The sequence below is a fragment of the Rhinopithecus roxellana genome, chromosome 14 (assembly GCF_007565055.1).
Source record: "Rhinopithecus roxellana isolate Shanxi Qingling chromosome 14, ASM756505v1, whole genome shotgun sequence".
NCBI classification, from domain to species: Eukaryota; Metazoa; Chordata; class Mammalia; order Primates; family Cercopithecidae; genus Rhinopithecus; species Rhinopithecus roxellana.
The window spans coordinates 59,591,156-59,605,988 of record NC_044562.1 but is presented as its reverse complement, the minus strand read 5'-3'; the positions used below and the strand labels follow the sequence as shown (position 1 = coordinate 59,605,988).

Genomic DNA, 14,833 nt, shown 5'->3' with positions numbered 1-14,833 from the left:
GCGAAAGTGCTCCCAGGACACGGGTGCTGTCTTTTTCCTGTTTGACCCCAGCGCTGGCTGAAAGCATGTCACCAGCTTAAAACCCATCTGTGGAGGACGAGAGACCCCCACTAACCAGGGGCGGGGCCTGCCATTCCTAGCGGCTGCCTGGGCCCCAACCCCTTGCTCTCCACAGCCCCAGGCCCCTCCCTGGGCTGGAGCTGGGGTGGCATTTCACATGCTCCAGGGAGACTGGCTGGATGTAACAGGCTCTCCTTTATCCAGCGTGGGACCCCGCTTTCTGGCCTCAGCTGGGCTGTGCCCCCCCCGTGGGGCTCCTCTCCCATTCTCAGCCTACTCCAGCACAGCAGCCCCACTCTGCGTGCTCCGGTCCACGCTTCTAGGGTCAGCTGCCAGGGGCCACAGGAAGGAGTTGGCCGTGGGTCCATCAGGGCCTGCCTGCCTCTTGCCTGGAGGGCTTGCTGGCCCGGTGAGCTGGGTGTGCATGAGAGGAACCCTTCCTCAGGGCACAGCATGCCTGGCTGGGAGGAGCAACTGCGACGGCCCCAAGCCGCAGGGGAGTGGCTGGCACAGACAAGAAGCTCAACAGAGGCCTGCTTGCCTTAGCCCATGGACACCCGCACCCCCTACGGATGCCCGGACCCCCCACAGATGCCCGCATGCCCCCATGGACGCCCGCACTCCCCCCACAGACGCCTGTACCCCCATCACATCACCACAGATGACTGCACCCTCCTCATGGATGCCCCCCTTCCTGCCTCCATGGACACCCACACTCCCCACGGACACCCGCACCCCCCACGGACACCCGCACCCCCCACCGACGCCCACATGTCCCACAGACGGCCACAGCCAGGCCCTAGTGTGAGGCCCGACCCACAGAGCTGACCCAGGCTCTCCCCCCTCTGTGGAGGTGGCGGATCTGCATCAAGGCCAGAGGCTTGTAGAATGGACATGTCCACGTCCCAGGGCTGGGAGGCTGCCACGCCAACAGGGAGCAGGGCAGGAGGCAGGAGGCAGGAGGCAGGGGGGAGCAGCTGCAGCTGCTTTCAGAAGGGGCTCAGGGGCTCCCGAGCCCCCCGGGCAAAGGAAGGAGAGGCCCGGCCCCCGCCTGCTAGGAAGGCCCCGCCAGCTGAGGGGCGCAGGCGCCATGCAGATGCTGTGACGTTTTCCAGACAAAGCCCTTCGTGCTGGGAGGGGCCGGTCTGTGTCAGAGGAAGCCCGTGCTCCTCTCCACCTGGCCTGGCTCTGAGGGCAGGGTCTGTGCCCACCTCGTCCCTCCTCCCAGCCTGGGCCATACAAGGCACTGAGCCAGCAGGGGCTTTGGTCAGCCCTGGCTCTCCCTGCAGCGCTCAGCAGGCACACCTCAGCCTCTGGGTCCTGGCCCTCATGCCCACTGCGGGCAGCAGCACCAGCATGCCTCCCCTTCCTGGGCGTTGTCCTGGGCCTACTTCCTCCGCGTCCATGGCTCACGGACCCGCCGCTGCCTGGACTCGTGGCTCCTGACCCTGGTTCCCGAGTCCACATGTTAGTGTGGGACATAGGACATCAGCTAACACTGCTCACCTGAGCCTCATGATAGCCAGCCCTCATCCCCACAGGCATGTTGGCCCTGTTCTCCTGTGTGCCTAGGTGGCAGCAAGTAGTGGACGTGAGGCTGACCACGTGGGGAAGTGGCCTGCATGTCTGACCCCTTTGAGAAGCGATGGGGCTGGGCAGGAGCTGGCGGGATGTGGCGGGCGAGAGAGCTGGTGGGCAGGTGGAATGAGACTGAAAAAGGAGGAGGGCATGGGTGCCAGGATGCCAAGCCACCTGCTGCCCTGCTCGCTGCACGTCATCTGTAGTGGAGTCACCTAATGCCAACCTCACCACAGTGGGCGGGTGCTGCCTCGGCAGGGTGGTCATGGCCTTGGTGAGTGGCTGAGTAGCTGGGGCTGGTAGTGGCTCCGTGGGCCACCTCCTTCCAACACTGACTACTCCAGCGCATGGGAAAGACACTGCCAGAAACTAGGGAGCTCATTTTCCAAATAATGCATGTGCTCAGCTCTATGAAGTCACAGTAGACAGACATGTCCAGGTATCTGCAAGAGACTGGATCTCTTTGAAATCACAGCCAACCATGCCTACACTAAAACCACAAGTCATCCACCTGTTTTGAGTTTGCTCATTATCCAGCAAAGACCAAAACAACAAAGAAAAAGCACACGATCATGCATCCAAATGCACGTGTATAGGAATGGAGTCACAGGCAGAGTTTTGGTGACAGTTGTGAGGAGCCCAGCAGCCTCTTGTGGTTTGAAGTCACAATCACCAAGCCCAGGCCACGAAATGTTCCAGCCTGGTGACAGGGCCCGAAGCTCTGCAAACGACCAGGCTTACTACTTGTCTGTTTACCGCAGGCTGGCAGACAGGTGTTCTGTGCCTGGGGTAGGGAAGGGAAGGTTCCAGCCGTCCTCTCGCTGCTGCTCCTGCTCCCTGGCTGGGAGGAGGCCCCCGCTGTGCCAAGTCATTTTCCTGCCGCACCCTGCCCTGAGCATCACCGGTGCCCACTCACCAGGGGCCCAGCTCTGCCTGGATGCAGCGTCCTGCCAGCTAACATGAGCCGATGAGCCACATGCCTTTCAGTGACATGTAAGGCAGCGGCCAGCCTGCCTCAGGCTCATGATCCAATTCAGCCAAGCCTGAGGTGTGGCGTCTCACCACATCAGAAAGGACATATGAAGGCCTTGCACACGGCTTAGCGGCTTGTGGATTCCATTAAAAGAGGAAAGAAAAAAATCACACAGTAGTGTTTAAACACCTCATTAGGGCTATGTTAGCAAAACTCAAGATAATCACCGGCTATTACCATGTCTGAAATACTTAGACTGATGATAATGAAGTTTCTGGGTTAGGACAATTGTCGGAAATTCAAACATCGATCTCGAGTTGTATGAAGGTAACGGGTGAGGTATCCTCACAGGCATGTGAACAGATTTTAAAGCACAAAGCTTTGCAGGAAAGAACAGGAAATAGAATGATCAACCTTCCTGTAAACAAAAGAAGCTGGCTAGAAGGGTTACCTTCAGAGGACAGGAACGGGGCAAAGGGATGCTGCAGATACTTCAATAAAGAAACCAGCAACAAGAAAGGGGTCTTCAAGGGCCTAATGCGGGCTGTGAACTGAGGACCAGGGGCCCATTGGGTAACCAGCAATCGCAGGAAAGAGAGCTTTAAGCTCGCTCCGTCCATGACTTTCTCACCAAGGATGCCACACATCCAACTTTCTGCTTTCCTTTTTGATCATGTCTCTTAAACTTTGTTTGAAACTAGCTTAGAAACCTGAGCAAGGTGGTGGAGCTAAGCCTGCCTTCATCCTCCTGCTGGTGGAGCTGGTCCTGCCTCCATCCTCTGCCCACTGAATTCCACAGGTTTGGAAGACTGAAGGTGGCAGGGGATGGACCGATAGCTGGTCCTTTGAAAACGGACGAAGGTGTCAGGGGCAGCCGCCATTCTGAAAGACGTGGAGGTGGGTGCACGGAGCTGCGTGTGTGCAGGACACGGCCTGATGAGCGGATGCTCTGAGGCTGCCCAGCAACTCCCATAGCTACTGAAAGCCCCTGCTGGGGCAGCCCTGGCAACATCGAGGCAAAGATCTTGTTCCCTCATGGGGCCCACAGGCAGCCTCTCCCATGCTGGAGAAGCTGAGGTGCCATATGGGGAGGCAGTGACGTTGCCTGTTAAGGACTGGAGAATCCTGAGGGACAGCACACTACAGCCTCAGTGCCTCAATTCCCAGCCTTTGCCCACCAAGCTCCCGGACACAAGGCTGCCTGCCCTCTCCAACGTCCACACCGCCCTCGCCCTTTAGGGCTCCCTTCCCCGGCACCAGCGGTGCTCCCTGCATCTGCTAGGTACTCCACCATCCATGCCCCATCTTCTCCCCAAGGAGCACGTGCCCCCTTCCTCGGGAGTAGCTGCATCAGCTTCACTCTCTGCAGGGCGATCTCAGACTTCCTGGCCACCACCCTCTCACAGACCATCCAGTACAGGCCGGCCTCCATGGTGGGCCTCCCCGTGTTCTTTCGCCCTAGGACAGCATGTCCTCTGGTGGCTTCCTGAGAAAGAAGAGCTGGAAGGTGAAAGCTCTAGCCCTTGCATGCCTGGAATGCCTCTGGGCCACCTTCCTACTCACCCGGCAGTTTGGCAGGACACAGACTTCAGGAGGGCAATGATGCGCCCTTAGAACTGGCATGGCCACAGGCCCTATGGAGTCCGCAGGTGCCCTGACTGTCTCTAGCACCCTGGCTCTCACCTCTGTCCCTGCATTTTGAGGCTCTGCTGGTTCTCCCTAAGAGGGTCTTTCTTACCCCTGGTGGGTCCTTGCAGCCCAGCCTTTGGCCTTGGGCCTTCTGAATTCCACAGACACCTCCTCCTGGCCTCTGCCTTCCCTGGGAACTCCTGCTGTTTGGACCCTGCACAGTGGAGTGAGCTTTGGCCTTCTTCTCCATCATCTCACTCCCCAGTTTCCCAGCACTGTCACGGCTTTCTCTGTTTTCTGGGAGATGACATCACCATATCTTCCGGTCTGAGGATTTTCTTTTCCTGCAGTCAGGTGTTTAATTTTTGTCTTCTCTGAACGTCCTGTGCTTTCCCCTTTTCCACTGAACTTGTCCACGTCATGTGGACACAGCATCTTCTCTCTGAGGGCGCTAATGGCAGCTGGGTTAGCGCCCTGCACCGTCTGCCCCCAGCCACCTTCCCCTGCATGGCCCCGGCTCCAGGTCCCTACCGAGCCGTTCCTCGGGCCCTGGGTCCTCCTCGGTTGTCCTCTCCTAAGGGGGAAGTGCCAACAGCTGGGTGGAAGCTCTGGGCACACGGGGGGCGATTAGCCATGAGCACCAATATAAGGGATCTCAGGGGTTATTTGTTGGGAAACCTTGATGTCAGCTTTTTTGGGACGGGTCAAATCCACAGAGGGGTCTCCTGTCTTCTGCTTGAAGGGTAAAGGTCAGCTTGCTGGCAGCCCAGTGGGGAGGGGTGGGGGCTTGGCACCCATGCCGTCATCTAGGGCAGCTGTCCCCAGTCCAGGAAGCCCCTGTTGTACCCCTTCCAGAGCAGCAGCAGGTGAAGCAGCTATGTAGGGAGGCGGGGCCCAGAGGCCTTTCCACCAGCTCTGGCCCAGGCCCTTGACTGAGCGCCTCCCTGAGTCCACGGTCTCTGCAGTTGCTGGCCCTGAGCTGTCGGGGTCTACGGGGTGGGTTGGTGGCCCTTGTCCCCGGCACTAGCTCAGGACCCACCTCATGAATCTGCTCAGCCACACCCCGGCCCACCTGCTTCCTACTGCTGTTCACTCCCCTCCCACTTTCCTTAAACTTGAGGCTTCTGTCCTTTTAGAAGCCTCCATACCACAGGGCAGGGGGGACTCTGGAAGCAGCATGACTGCCACCCCAGGCCAGAGCCCATGCGTGTCCTCACGGCCCTACTGGCTCCATGGTCTGTGACCCCGTCGGTACCTACAGGGCATCCAGTACGGAAGGAAGGTGCCCTCGGCGAGCCGGTGAAGGTGTGAGCGAGCGAATGAGAGAACATATGAAGGACTACGCGTGCAGGTCTCTGTGAGGCTGAGTCTGTTGGGCACAGGCTTGGCATGGAGGACACCTCCCGTGATGTGTGCCCCACCAAACGCAGTCAACGAGCCAGGCACAGCCCACCCTCTCCTTGCCCCTGCAACCCCTGCATTCATGGTTCCTAGTTCTCCCTCCCTGCCTTCCTAGGGTCCTGCTCAGGGAAGCGTATATGGGCAAAGGCACAAAAGATGGGGAAGAAAACCAGTGGGCAGTGACTGGGTGGCTGGGAGGCAGGGAAGGACGTTATCGAGGAACAAAGACAGCCCAGAGAGCCCCCATCCCCGGGTCTGGGTTCTGTGCCCTGGGAGCCCCTGGCTCCGGGTCCGGGTTCTGTGTCCTGGGAGTCCCCGGCTCTGGGTCCATGTTCTGTGCCCTGGAAGCTCTCGGCCCCAGTTCTGTGTTCTATATCCTGGAAGCTCCTGGCCCCAGGTCTGGGTTCTGTGTCCTGGAATCCCCCGGCCCCGGGTCTGGGTTCTGTGTCCTGGAAGCCGCCGGCCCCGGGTCTGGGTTCTGTGCCCTGGGAACTCTGGGAGCCCCATGGAGCTGGCTGGGAGTTCACCTGCCTCTGCTGAAGATCCCTGTAGAAAGCCTCTCACCAGTTTCCTGGGCAGAGGATGCCCATTAGAAAGTTCTCTCCATGAGGCCAAAATTCCCCTCCACCACACTTGCAGGTGCTTTCAGCCAGAGCCAAGACACCAGCAGCCTTTCACCCCTAAGTGGTAGACACTCCCTGCGTCTCCTCTTGGTCTTGCCCTGATGGGCCTTAAAGTGGAGTGCAGGGCAGGGCAGGCAGCGCGCTGAGAGTGTTCCTAATAAGCCTCTCGAACCTAAACCCTGTGATTCAAGATGCTTCTAAACCAGCAGTTCTCAGCCCAGCTTTTACACAAACACACCTGCTACCTGGCACATTCATCAACAACTAGTGGCTTGTGAAGAGAGGGTGAAAGGTTCCCTTCCAGGCCCTTTACCTTATAACCTGGCAGGCGACACCCACAGGCGCCCTAGACATAAGGGGATGAGAGCTGGAAACATAACCTCAGGGGACTTCAAACCCAACATGGGAGGAAAGGAAGGTCCTGAAATACCTAGAAGTTTCTTACTGTCCAGTTTCTGCCGGTTGAGGGGGTTTGTGCCGTACAGGAGGGTGTGGGCTTCCGAGTGCACCGTCTGCAGCTCCTCCAGGGTGGCCTTGCGTCCGCGGATGCACTGTGGGGACAGGCGAGAGGACACTCATACGTTCTGCAGAGGCTGCTGCCTCAGCCCCACAGACAGAGACTCCAACTGAAACCACTGCCCACAAGGAAACTTAATTTGATACACAAACAAGCACGTTATTTGGTTATTGCAAAATAAGAAGCAACATCACCCAACATGATATTTTACAATATTTAAGAAATATTTTAGAGGGCTTACACTTAATTATAGCTTTGAAAAAACATTTTAAAAGATAATTCCAGCCTTCAACGCATTACCCTTCACTGTCGCACAAATGACTTGGCATCAAATTATTACTTTGCTTTCCAACTGCCAGGGTCTGGTCTTAAAATAGAGGTGAGCTGCTGCGCTTCCCTCACGTTCAAGGGAAACCCCAGCCGTGCTCCCGGAGTCTCTGAGCCCCAGGATGAAGTAGCCTTCCTTGGACCGCCTGGGGCCACAGTCGCCAGGGTCTGGCATCTGTCCTGGATGGCTAGCTGGCGTCTGGCTGCGTCTCTCTGTGGTTTGGAAATTCCTCAGATCGAGATCCCTGGGCTAATTCAGATTTTCTCCAGAAATTCACAGGAAAATGAGAGTTCTTCAGTTGAGCTACATTCATTTAGCCTTTTAAAGGGGACGATGGCTTCGGACATGAGATTCGAGTTAACATTTCACGTGGAAATGGCTCTCAGAGGGTTAGGCCACCACAGGATGAGTCAGATGCCATACAGGTGGCCCCGGTTGTGGCCATCACCTGCTTCCCCCAGGCCGGAGCAGGATCTGCTCTCTCCCTCCTGACCGCAGCCCTGCCTCGGCATCCACTGAGCTCCTGCAGGCCTTGGTGTCCACCCTGTGTGTGAGACTTGTGGTGGGCGAAGCTCGGGGGCTCTCTACGCCAGCCTAGCACCTGGGGCTCCTCTCAGACCACCAGGAGCCATAGCACACAGCCTTCCTGCGGGACGCATTGCACCTGGAGGTCCTGTCCATGCAGGGCGGAGAAGGAAGGAGTGGAGCCAGGAGAGCTCAGCCCCTGCCCACAGGGGAAGGACCTCCAGAGGGCAGGTGCCCTGGGCAGGGGAGGCTGCTCTGGGAGTTCGCTCTTCATGAACAACAATTCCACAAAACCGGGCTTTCTCTATGAAGGTCCCTGGTTTAACAAAGAAAACATGTGACACTGGTTTCCAATGGTAAAAAACGACTTTATGGTCCCAACACAACCTGGTGCTGCTTCTACTCTGGGGACATAAGCTGAATGTCCCTGGAAAGCCAGGCAGGAGGGACGCACTCCCTGGGTAGGGGTCAGGGTGCAACTGGGGCCCCAGGCAGCTGCGGGGGCTTCTAATTTATTTTATTTTTTTTGAGACAGAGTTCGTTCTTGTTGCCCAGGCTGGAGTGCAGTGGTGCAATCTTGACTCACTACAACCTCCATCTCCCGGGTTCAAGCGATTCTCCTGCCTCAGCCTCCTGAGTAGATGGGATTACAGGTGCCCGCCACCATGCCTGGCTAATTTTTGTATTTTTAGCAGACATGGAGTTTCGCCATGTTGACCAGGCTGGTCTTGAACTCCTGACCTCAGGTGATCTGCCCGCCATGGCCTCCCAAAGTGCTGGTATTACAGGAGTGAGCCACCACGCCCCGGCTGGGGCTTCTCATTTCTAATGATTTCTGGAAGCCTCCATGTGTGTACAGGCATAGGCAGCTGTGGCCAGGGCCAAGTTCCCTCTGGACAGACAGGTCTGGGCATCCCACGCTTGGGAAGGCCCCTGTAGGGGACCAGGGTTGTGCCCTGTGGTGCTAAGAGGCAGGTCATGCAGTGTGGACTTCAGGTGAAGGAACGGCAGGGCCCCGGCAGCCATGCGTGTCCTCACTCAAAAGCCACCCACTGGATAAGAGCCTGAATTGCAGCAAGAGAGACTTGACGTCAGACCACAAATTAAATTCACAAATTAAAGTTGATGTTAGAATAAGGCAAAGAAGAAAAGTAGAAGAGCCCGCTCCTTACAAACACATGAAATGGAGACAGAAAGGACACAGGATCAAAGCCCCAAAAGCTCTGCGACACCGCGGTGGCTCAGGCTGCAGGCCCACGACATTGAGATGGCTCAGCCTGCGTGGGAGCATTTGAGAGGCTTTTCCAGAGCCAGTCTCGGAGCGATGGTGATGGTGGCCCCTTCCCGCTTTCTTGGGAGGCCGACCTCATCATTTCCGTCTCCCTTTAATTCCTAGGACGAGATAGGAGGAGTCTTTGCTCCTTACAGAAAACAGGCTTGGGGCAGGGTGCAAACCCCAGTGGTGACCCTGGTCTCTGCGGCATCTGACTTCCAGCCCACCCGCTTCTCCTCTCCTTCCCAGACGCCGCGCCTGCAGGCAGGACAAACCAAGCTGCGCCCGCGAACTGGCCAGGAGCTGCTCTAGCTCCAGGAAGCCTCTGCAGGAGGGCGGGGCCCGCACACACAGGCGGCTGTGCTCAGAGGACCCCCCGGCTGCTCCGAATGTGTGAGGCGGCTTCCTGAGGCCTGCTCAGCTGCTCTGGAGTGAGGCAGGGAGCGAGACAGCTGGACCAGGAGCCACATCTTGCTGGGCTGGCCTGCCAGCATCGACATGGTCCCAAGCTCACAGAGATCTCCTAGCCCACTCCCATCCCTCCTCACCACACGAAGCAGAGTGAGGGGAGGGCCTCACTCCCCAGGCCTCCAGGCAGTCATCTACCCACAGCAGAGATGCCAACCGCGAGGCCCCGCCCGGCAAGGCCCTGCCCTCCGGCCTGGGCTTCAGTCTTGCTGTGGCCTCCACGTGGTCCGTGGACTGGGGAAGTCACAGCCCATCCACCCCATCTTCTCCTATCAGGTACCCACTTAGCGAGCCATGCCCCATACCCACGGCCCCTCTGCTCAGCCATCTCAGGAGGCCAGTGACCCCTGGCAGGCTGGCACTGAAAGCCTGGTGGGTGACGTCACGTCCCCCTAGGCTGAGTTAGCACATCGCTCGCTCTGAACCTGGGGGGCACCTGCACTGGAGAGCTGCCCCACGTGTGAGAACAAGGCACCACCGTCCAGGGAGCATGGCCTCCACGGCCTCTGTGGCTGTCCCCCAGCCACCCGTCTTCCCCCAGCCACCCGTCTTCCCCCAGCTCTCCTCTCCCTGAGATCCTGCCAGGCTCAGGTCTTGTCCCACAGCCCCAACACCTGAGGACCCTCTGCCGGCCCTTGGCCCAGTTGTGGCTGGCACCTTCACCCACGGTGCCGAGGGCAGGAAGAGGAGCCAAGGGCGGGCAGAGGAGCCGACGGCGGGCAGAGGAGTGGGCTGTTTCTTCCAGAGTCTTTGCTTTCTCACTCCTCCCTTGCTTGCATTTGCTTTGCTTTTCTGGCTGAGAGACCCTCTCCCAATCCCCTGGCCTCAGGGGACCCCCCCGAGGGGGGGGGGCACACGTAGGGGAGGGACAGGGAAGCAGATCATGGAGCTCTGGAAGCCTCAGGAGGCCTTGGGCAGTCCCCGGAAGGGGCAGCAGGACAACTGTCTGGTCCTGTGGAGGGAACGGACGTGGGGAAGGAGGAGTTTCCCGAAGCCAGTGTCCGCTGGGCAATGCTGCCCTCCAGTGGCACAGCCATCCCGACCGGATCCCTGAAGCAGGTGCCAAGAGCCTCTACAGTGGCTCCTCCCCGACTCCCTCCTCCCTGAAGGCACTGCAGGAGAGGGTCCTGGGCCTGACTTTTGGAGAATTCCCCTGAGAATTATGTATCACCAATAAAACTGGTAAAGGAAACGGGGGTAAGATGAAGCACAGATTGGCTTAAGTTCCCAGATATCCCAGCTTCTAAAGGAGGGGCAGGTGAACCTGCAGAGCGGAATCCTGCAGAAACTAAGCCAGGAGACTGGAGGCTCTCCATGCCCACGTAGAAAGGCCACGCCATGCCAGCTGTATGTGCTCACTCATCTCTGCCACGGCCACTCGGGCCCTGGGCTGTTGGGTGCCCAGGGCTGTTGGAGGGGTGGGTGTGGAGGTTCCTGTCCACCCTGTGAGCTATTGTAGGGTGGTGGGAATCCTGGTGTGGGGAGGGGACACAGCAGGTCCCTACTGGTGGGTCCTGGCATGGGTGGCGCCTTGTGTGATCCTGCACAGTGTTGCCAGCCCCTCTCTACAGACAAAGAAATGGAAATTTGTCCAAGGTCACCAGTTCCCAGACGGGAGTCCCTTCTCTTCCTGCCTGCACTATCAGCAGGGCCTGACCACACCCTCCTCCCCGTCGAAGAGCTGGAGATCCCCTGTGACAGCTGCCTCCAGGGTAAAGCGCACCAGCTGGGACAGCCTCACCGTCCTGTCCTCCAGCATTAATTGGCTGATCCTTCCCGCCTCCTTGGGCCTGGGAGTCCACTGCAGCCAGGTTCGGGGCAGGGCTCTGGTTCCTATCAATCAGGAGGCGGGGGTAGGCCCTGCTTGTATGAGAACAAGTGAGGCTGCTGCCATCGCCTGGTGGCCAGGGAAACTGAGGCCCAGCCAGAGCTGCAGCGTCCCTGAAGCCTCCTCATGTGACTCAGCTGTGTAAGGGAGCTGAATTCAAACAAGGCCAGGGCCCAGCCTGCAGCTCCATTCCCTTCACGACCCACTGCCTCGCCAGCACCTTAACTCTGAGGAGGGGCCCAAGGGCCTGAGGTCTCCCTATGTTCTCAAAGAAGCTTTCAAAATCTTAAAAAAAGAGAAAATTACTTTAACAAAAAGCCAACAGGCTTGATCTGAGATATAATCGGATCTCCCCATGGCTCCTTCCTGGCCACCCAGGGGGAGCGTGGTGGGAACTGGCTTCCTTGGGGAAGTGACCCGGAGGCAGGGAGCGGCAGCCCTGGGCCTGGGGAGGAGCCTGCTGGGTGAGAGGTGGGGGCACAGACAGAGGCAGCAGCCTCCTGCCCGGGACTCCACGGAGACAGCCCCAGGCTTCTCAGCAGATGGCTGCCCGCGCAAGAGGCAGAGAGTGAAGATGCTCATGGCCCTTCCCCTGGGTCTGTAAGCCCAAAGAACCACCTGCAAAGCCAATGCCCTGAATCAAGCAGGCCCATGAGGGTCCCCTCTAGTGGTGTCCAAAGCCACAGCTGCCCAGCTGCCCCGGCCGGCGTTACCTCGCATTTGCCCCGGAGGCCTGTCTCCTGCAGGCGGGACCAGATGCTCTGGATCCTCCCGGCGTGCTCGGGGTGGCTGCTGCTGCTCCCGCAGGTGCACTGGTGCTTCAGCATCAGCGTGTCATACACGAGGCCTGGGGCGGGGCAGAGGGGCCAAGATCAGCACACATCCAGGGGCAAGCCAGCCACCCACTGGCAGGCTGCCCTGGGCGGTGGCAGGACCACACTTCCCTGGAAGGAGACGGAGGCTGGGATGGTCCTTTAGAAAAATACCATGTTCGCCAAGACCCCTTGACTGGCCAGGCCTAGTGGACGAATGCAGAGGCCAGGCAGGCAGGAAGGCCTCCCTGTCACTCATGCTCACAGTAGCGCCCCAGGACCCGGGCAGGGACGCACGCAGCTGCCCTGCTGCAGCAGGTTGAGGGGAGAACAGTGATGAGAAGGCCTGCGCTGGGCGGCTGGACCTTGCAGGGGTGAGCTCTATGTGGGACTCATGCTGGGGAGGATGGTGCTGACTTCTAGAAGGAAGCGACTCTAGCCCCCTACCCTCAAAGTCTACCTGGTCCTGGACCAACCTCTCACTCCAGTTCTGCTGGGCAGAGAACTGTCCAAGGTACTTGAGATTCCAAAGAAACACCAGATTCAGGTCCTGCTTTTAGAAACTTCCAGAGTGACTGGAACACGTGTGCTAGAAAACACACGCAAAACCTGTGTACACAGGTCTACTTAACCTCTGACTGTGAACAGAGGCCAGCCATGTGCTCACCACAGCACTGAGCTCAGCACAGACGGGCCCCCAGGGTGCAGCAGCCACAGAAGAGGCTCCTGGTGGGAGCCCCAGAACCAAGTGGGCCGGCAGCCTGGGGCTCTGCAGTAGGAAAGGCGACATGCCTGAACCTGTGTTGGATGCCACCCTGTCTCAGTACACGTGGGACTGCTGTGAAGGGGAGAGTACCTGACCTGTCTGCAGAGGCTAGAAATGGGAGGGAAGGCCAGGTGGCTCTCCAGGGCACAGCTCTGCCACGGCCCCTTTTCACAAGGCCTAGTGACATCTGGCAGGAGGGCTGCCCTGAGGCCCTGCTGGGACATGTCTGTGCCTCACACACCTGGTCTTCCAGGACTTAACAAAGGGAAGGCCAGGCTAGGTGAATGGATGCCTTCAGCAGGCAGGTCACTACCCAGGGGCACCTATGCTAATGTGGGTTCACCCAGGTGGATAAGGGTGGGGCACATGGTGAAGAGCCTGGGCAAGCTGCCCAGACAGACCCGCTCTAGCACTTCAGTGTGCTGGCCCAGGATGCAGTCCTCCCCACATATTTTCCCGTTACTGGGAACAGAGGCAGCATCCCCAGCCAAGGGGAGCTGAGATTCAAGGTGGTCCAGTGTTTGCAGAGTCCAGCTACAGGATACTCTTGGTGCATATTAGTTCCCATACTTCCTGGCTCAGCCTCTTGTGAGTCAGACTTAACAGGAGTTAGTCTCCTGCACTTGAGGAATTCTGGGGGTACTTGCAAAACAGTGCTGGGGGATGGGACTTCTGGTAAAAAAAAAAAAAAAAGCAACAGGGTAGGTGCAGGCTTACAGGAGTCAACGAATCTAGGACTCACAATCAGTACACTGTGTGCGGGCATGGTTGTGCTCGGGGAGTTTGTAATGGCAACATAGACACATAGGCAATGACGGACACTGCGCCACGAAATACACAAGTGTGTGCGCAGAAACAACCAGTTGTTTATGGATACGAGGAATGGGGACTACCCCTTCAGTGGAATCATCATGATAAGGTCACATGTGCTAATATTTACTAAGCACATGGCTGGAACCTATGAGGCAGACTCCCGCTTTACTGCCTTTACAGACAGAAAAGCTGGAGCCCAGAGAGATGGAGAAGCGGCAAAACTCACACAGCTGAGGGTGGCAGAGCCAGCCAGGAGACCACGTGGCTAAAGGAACGTGCTGCGTTGCTGTGCACGGACACAGGAAGATGGCTGAGAGTGTGAGGTACTAACAGAAAGCATCAGACACAACAGAGTCCCGTCTCTGTGAAACAAATTATGTTTGTGTCTATCTGTCCATCTGGTTATGCACAGAAATAGATCTGGAAGATTTAAACCAAATACTAACAACCTGCCACCACTGGGGAGTGGGATTACGGGCAAATGGTATTTCCTGTGGGTTTCTATCATGTTTGTTTCTTTACAATGAACACGTACTATTTTATAAATTTGTTTAAAAAGTAAGAAAGACAAACTAAGAAAGGACCACAACGAGTGGGACTCCCTGGACTTCTCCTGGGACCAGTCATGGTGGGACAGCTTAGTGGGCAAATTCCCGCCTTGGTGGCAGTGACTGGGGTCCCCCTTGTCTGAGCTGCATTCTTTCAAGAACACACTTATTGCAGTCACCTGCCGAGGACTTGTGGAGTGGCTCATCTGGCTGCTTCTGTGACCTTCCACAGTTTTCTTTCTGCTTTTCTTTCTGAGAAGCAGCATTTTACTTGCTGGATTACTACTATGGAAATTTTTCTCTGAATATGAATAGCATCCTTCTAAGACCTGAGAGTGAGAACTCTGCAGACTGCAGAACACTAAGCCATGTGATGAGAATTATCTGAAGAATGAAGCCATGATGTATTTAAAAACTTTTTCTTAGTGTGTCATTAACAAGAAATATTAGATCAAAACAATATGAAGAGCTCTCCTGCCTCCGTGCTTGTCTCAGAGGCAAGCCCTGCCAGAAGCCAGCCCTCCTTCCCGCCTCTCCCCTGCAGGGGTGGCTGGACGGTGGGGTGGCCCAGGACAGCAGTCTCCTCCCTGGCTCCGGGCAGCTCCAGGCAGACGAGTCCAGGGCCCAGCCCCGCCTGCCTCCTCAGCCGTGGTGGACTCCTCGCTTGCTTCCTGACTTCTGGTGAGGTACC

At 57.6% G+C, this 14,833-nt stretch overlaps 1 protein-coding gene across 10 annotated transcripts in view; it reads right to left on the bottom strand.

The window, feature by feature from the left end:
* The window catches only part of HDAC4 (histone deacetylase 4), a 355,816-nt gene that overhangs the window by 46,274 nt on the left and 294,709 nt on the right, over positions 1-14,833 (bottom strand). For 8 of the 10 annotated variants that reach the window (XM_030916068.1, XM_030916072.1, XM_030916073.1 and 5 more), the window contains 2 exons: positions 11,917-12,050; positions 6,695-6,815 (listed from right to left, as the gene is read on the bottom strand). In XM_030916068.1, coding sequence (XP_030771928.1) covers positions 6,695-6,815; positions 11,917-12,050 — 255 coding nt within the window. The remainder of the gene's footprint in view (positions 1-6,694; positions 6,816-11,916; positions 12,051-14,833) is intronic. The other 2 variants (XM_030916074.1, XM_030916075.1) reach the window with 1 other exon arrangement.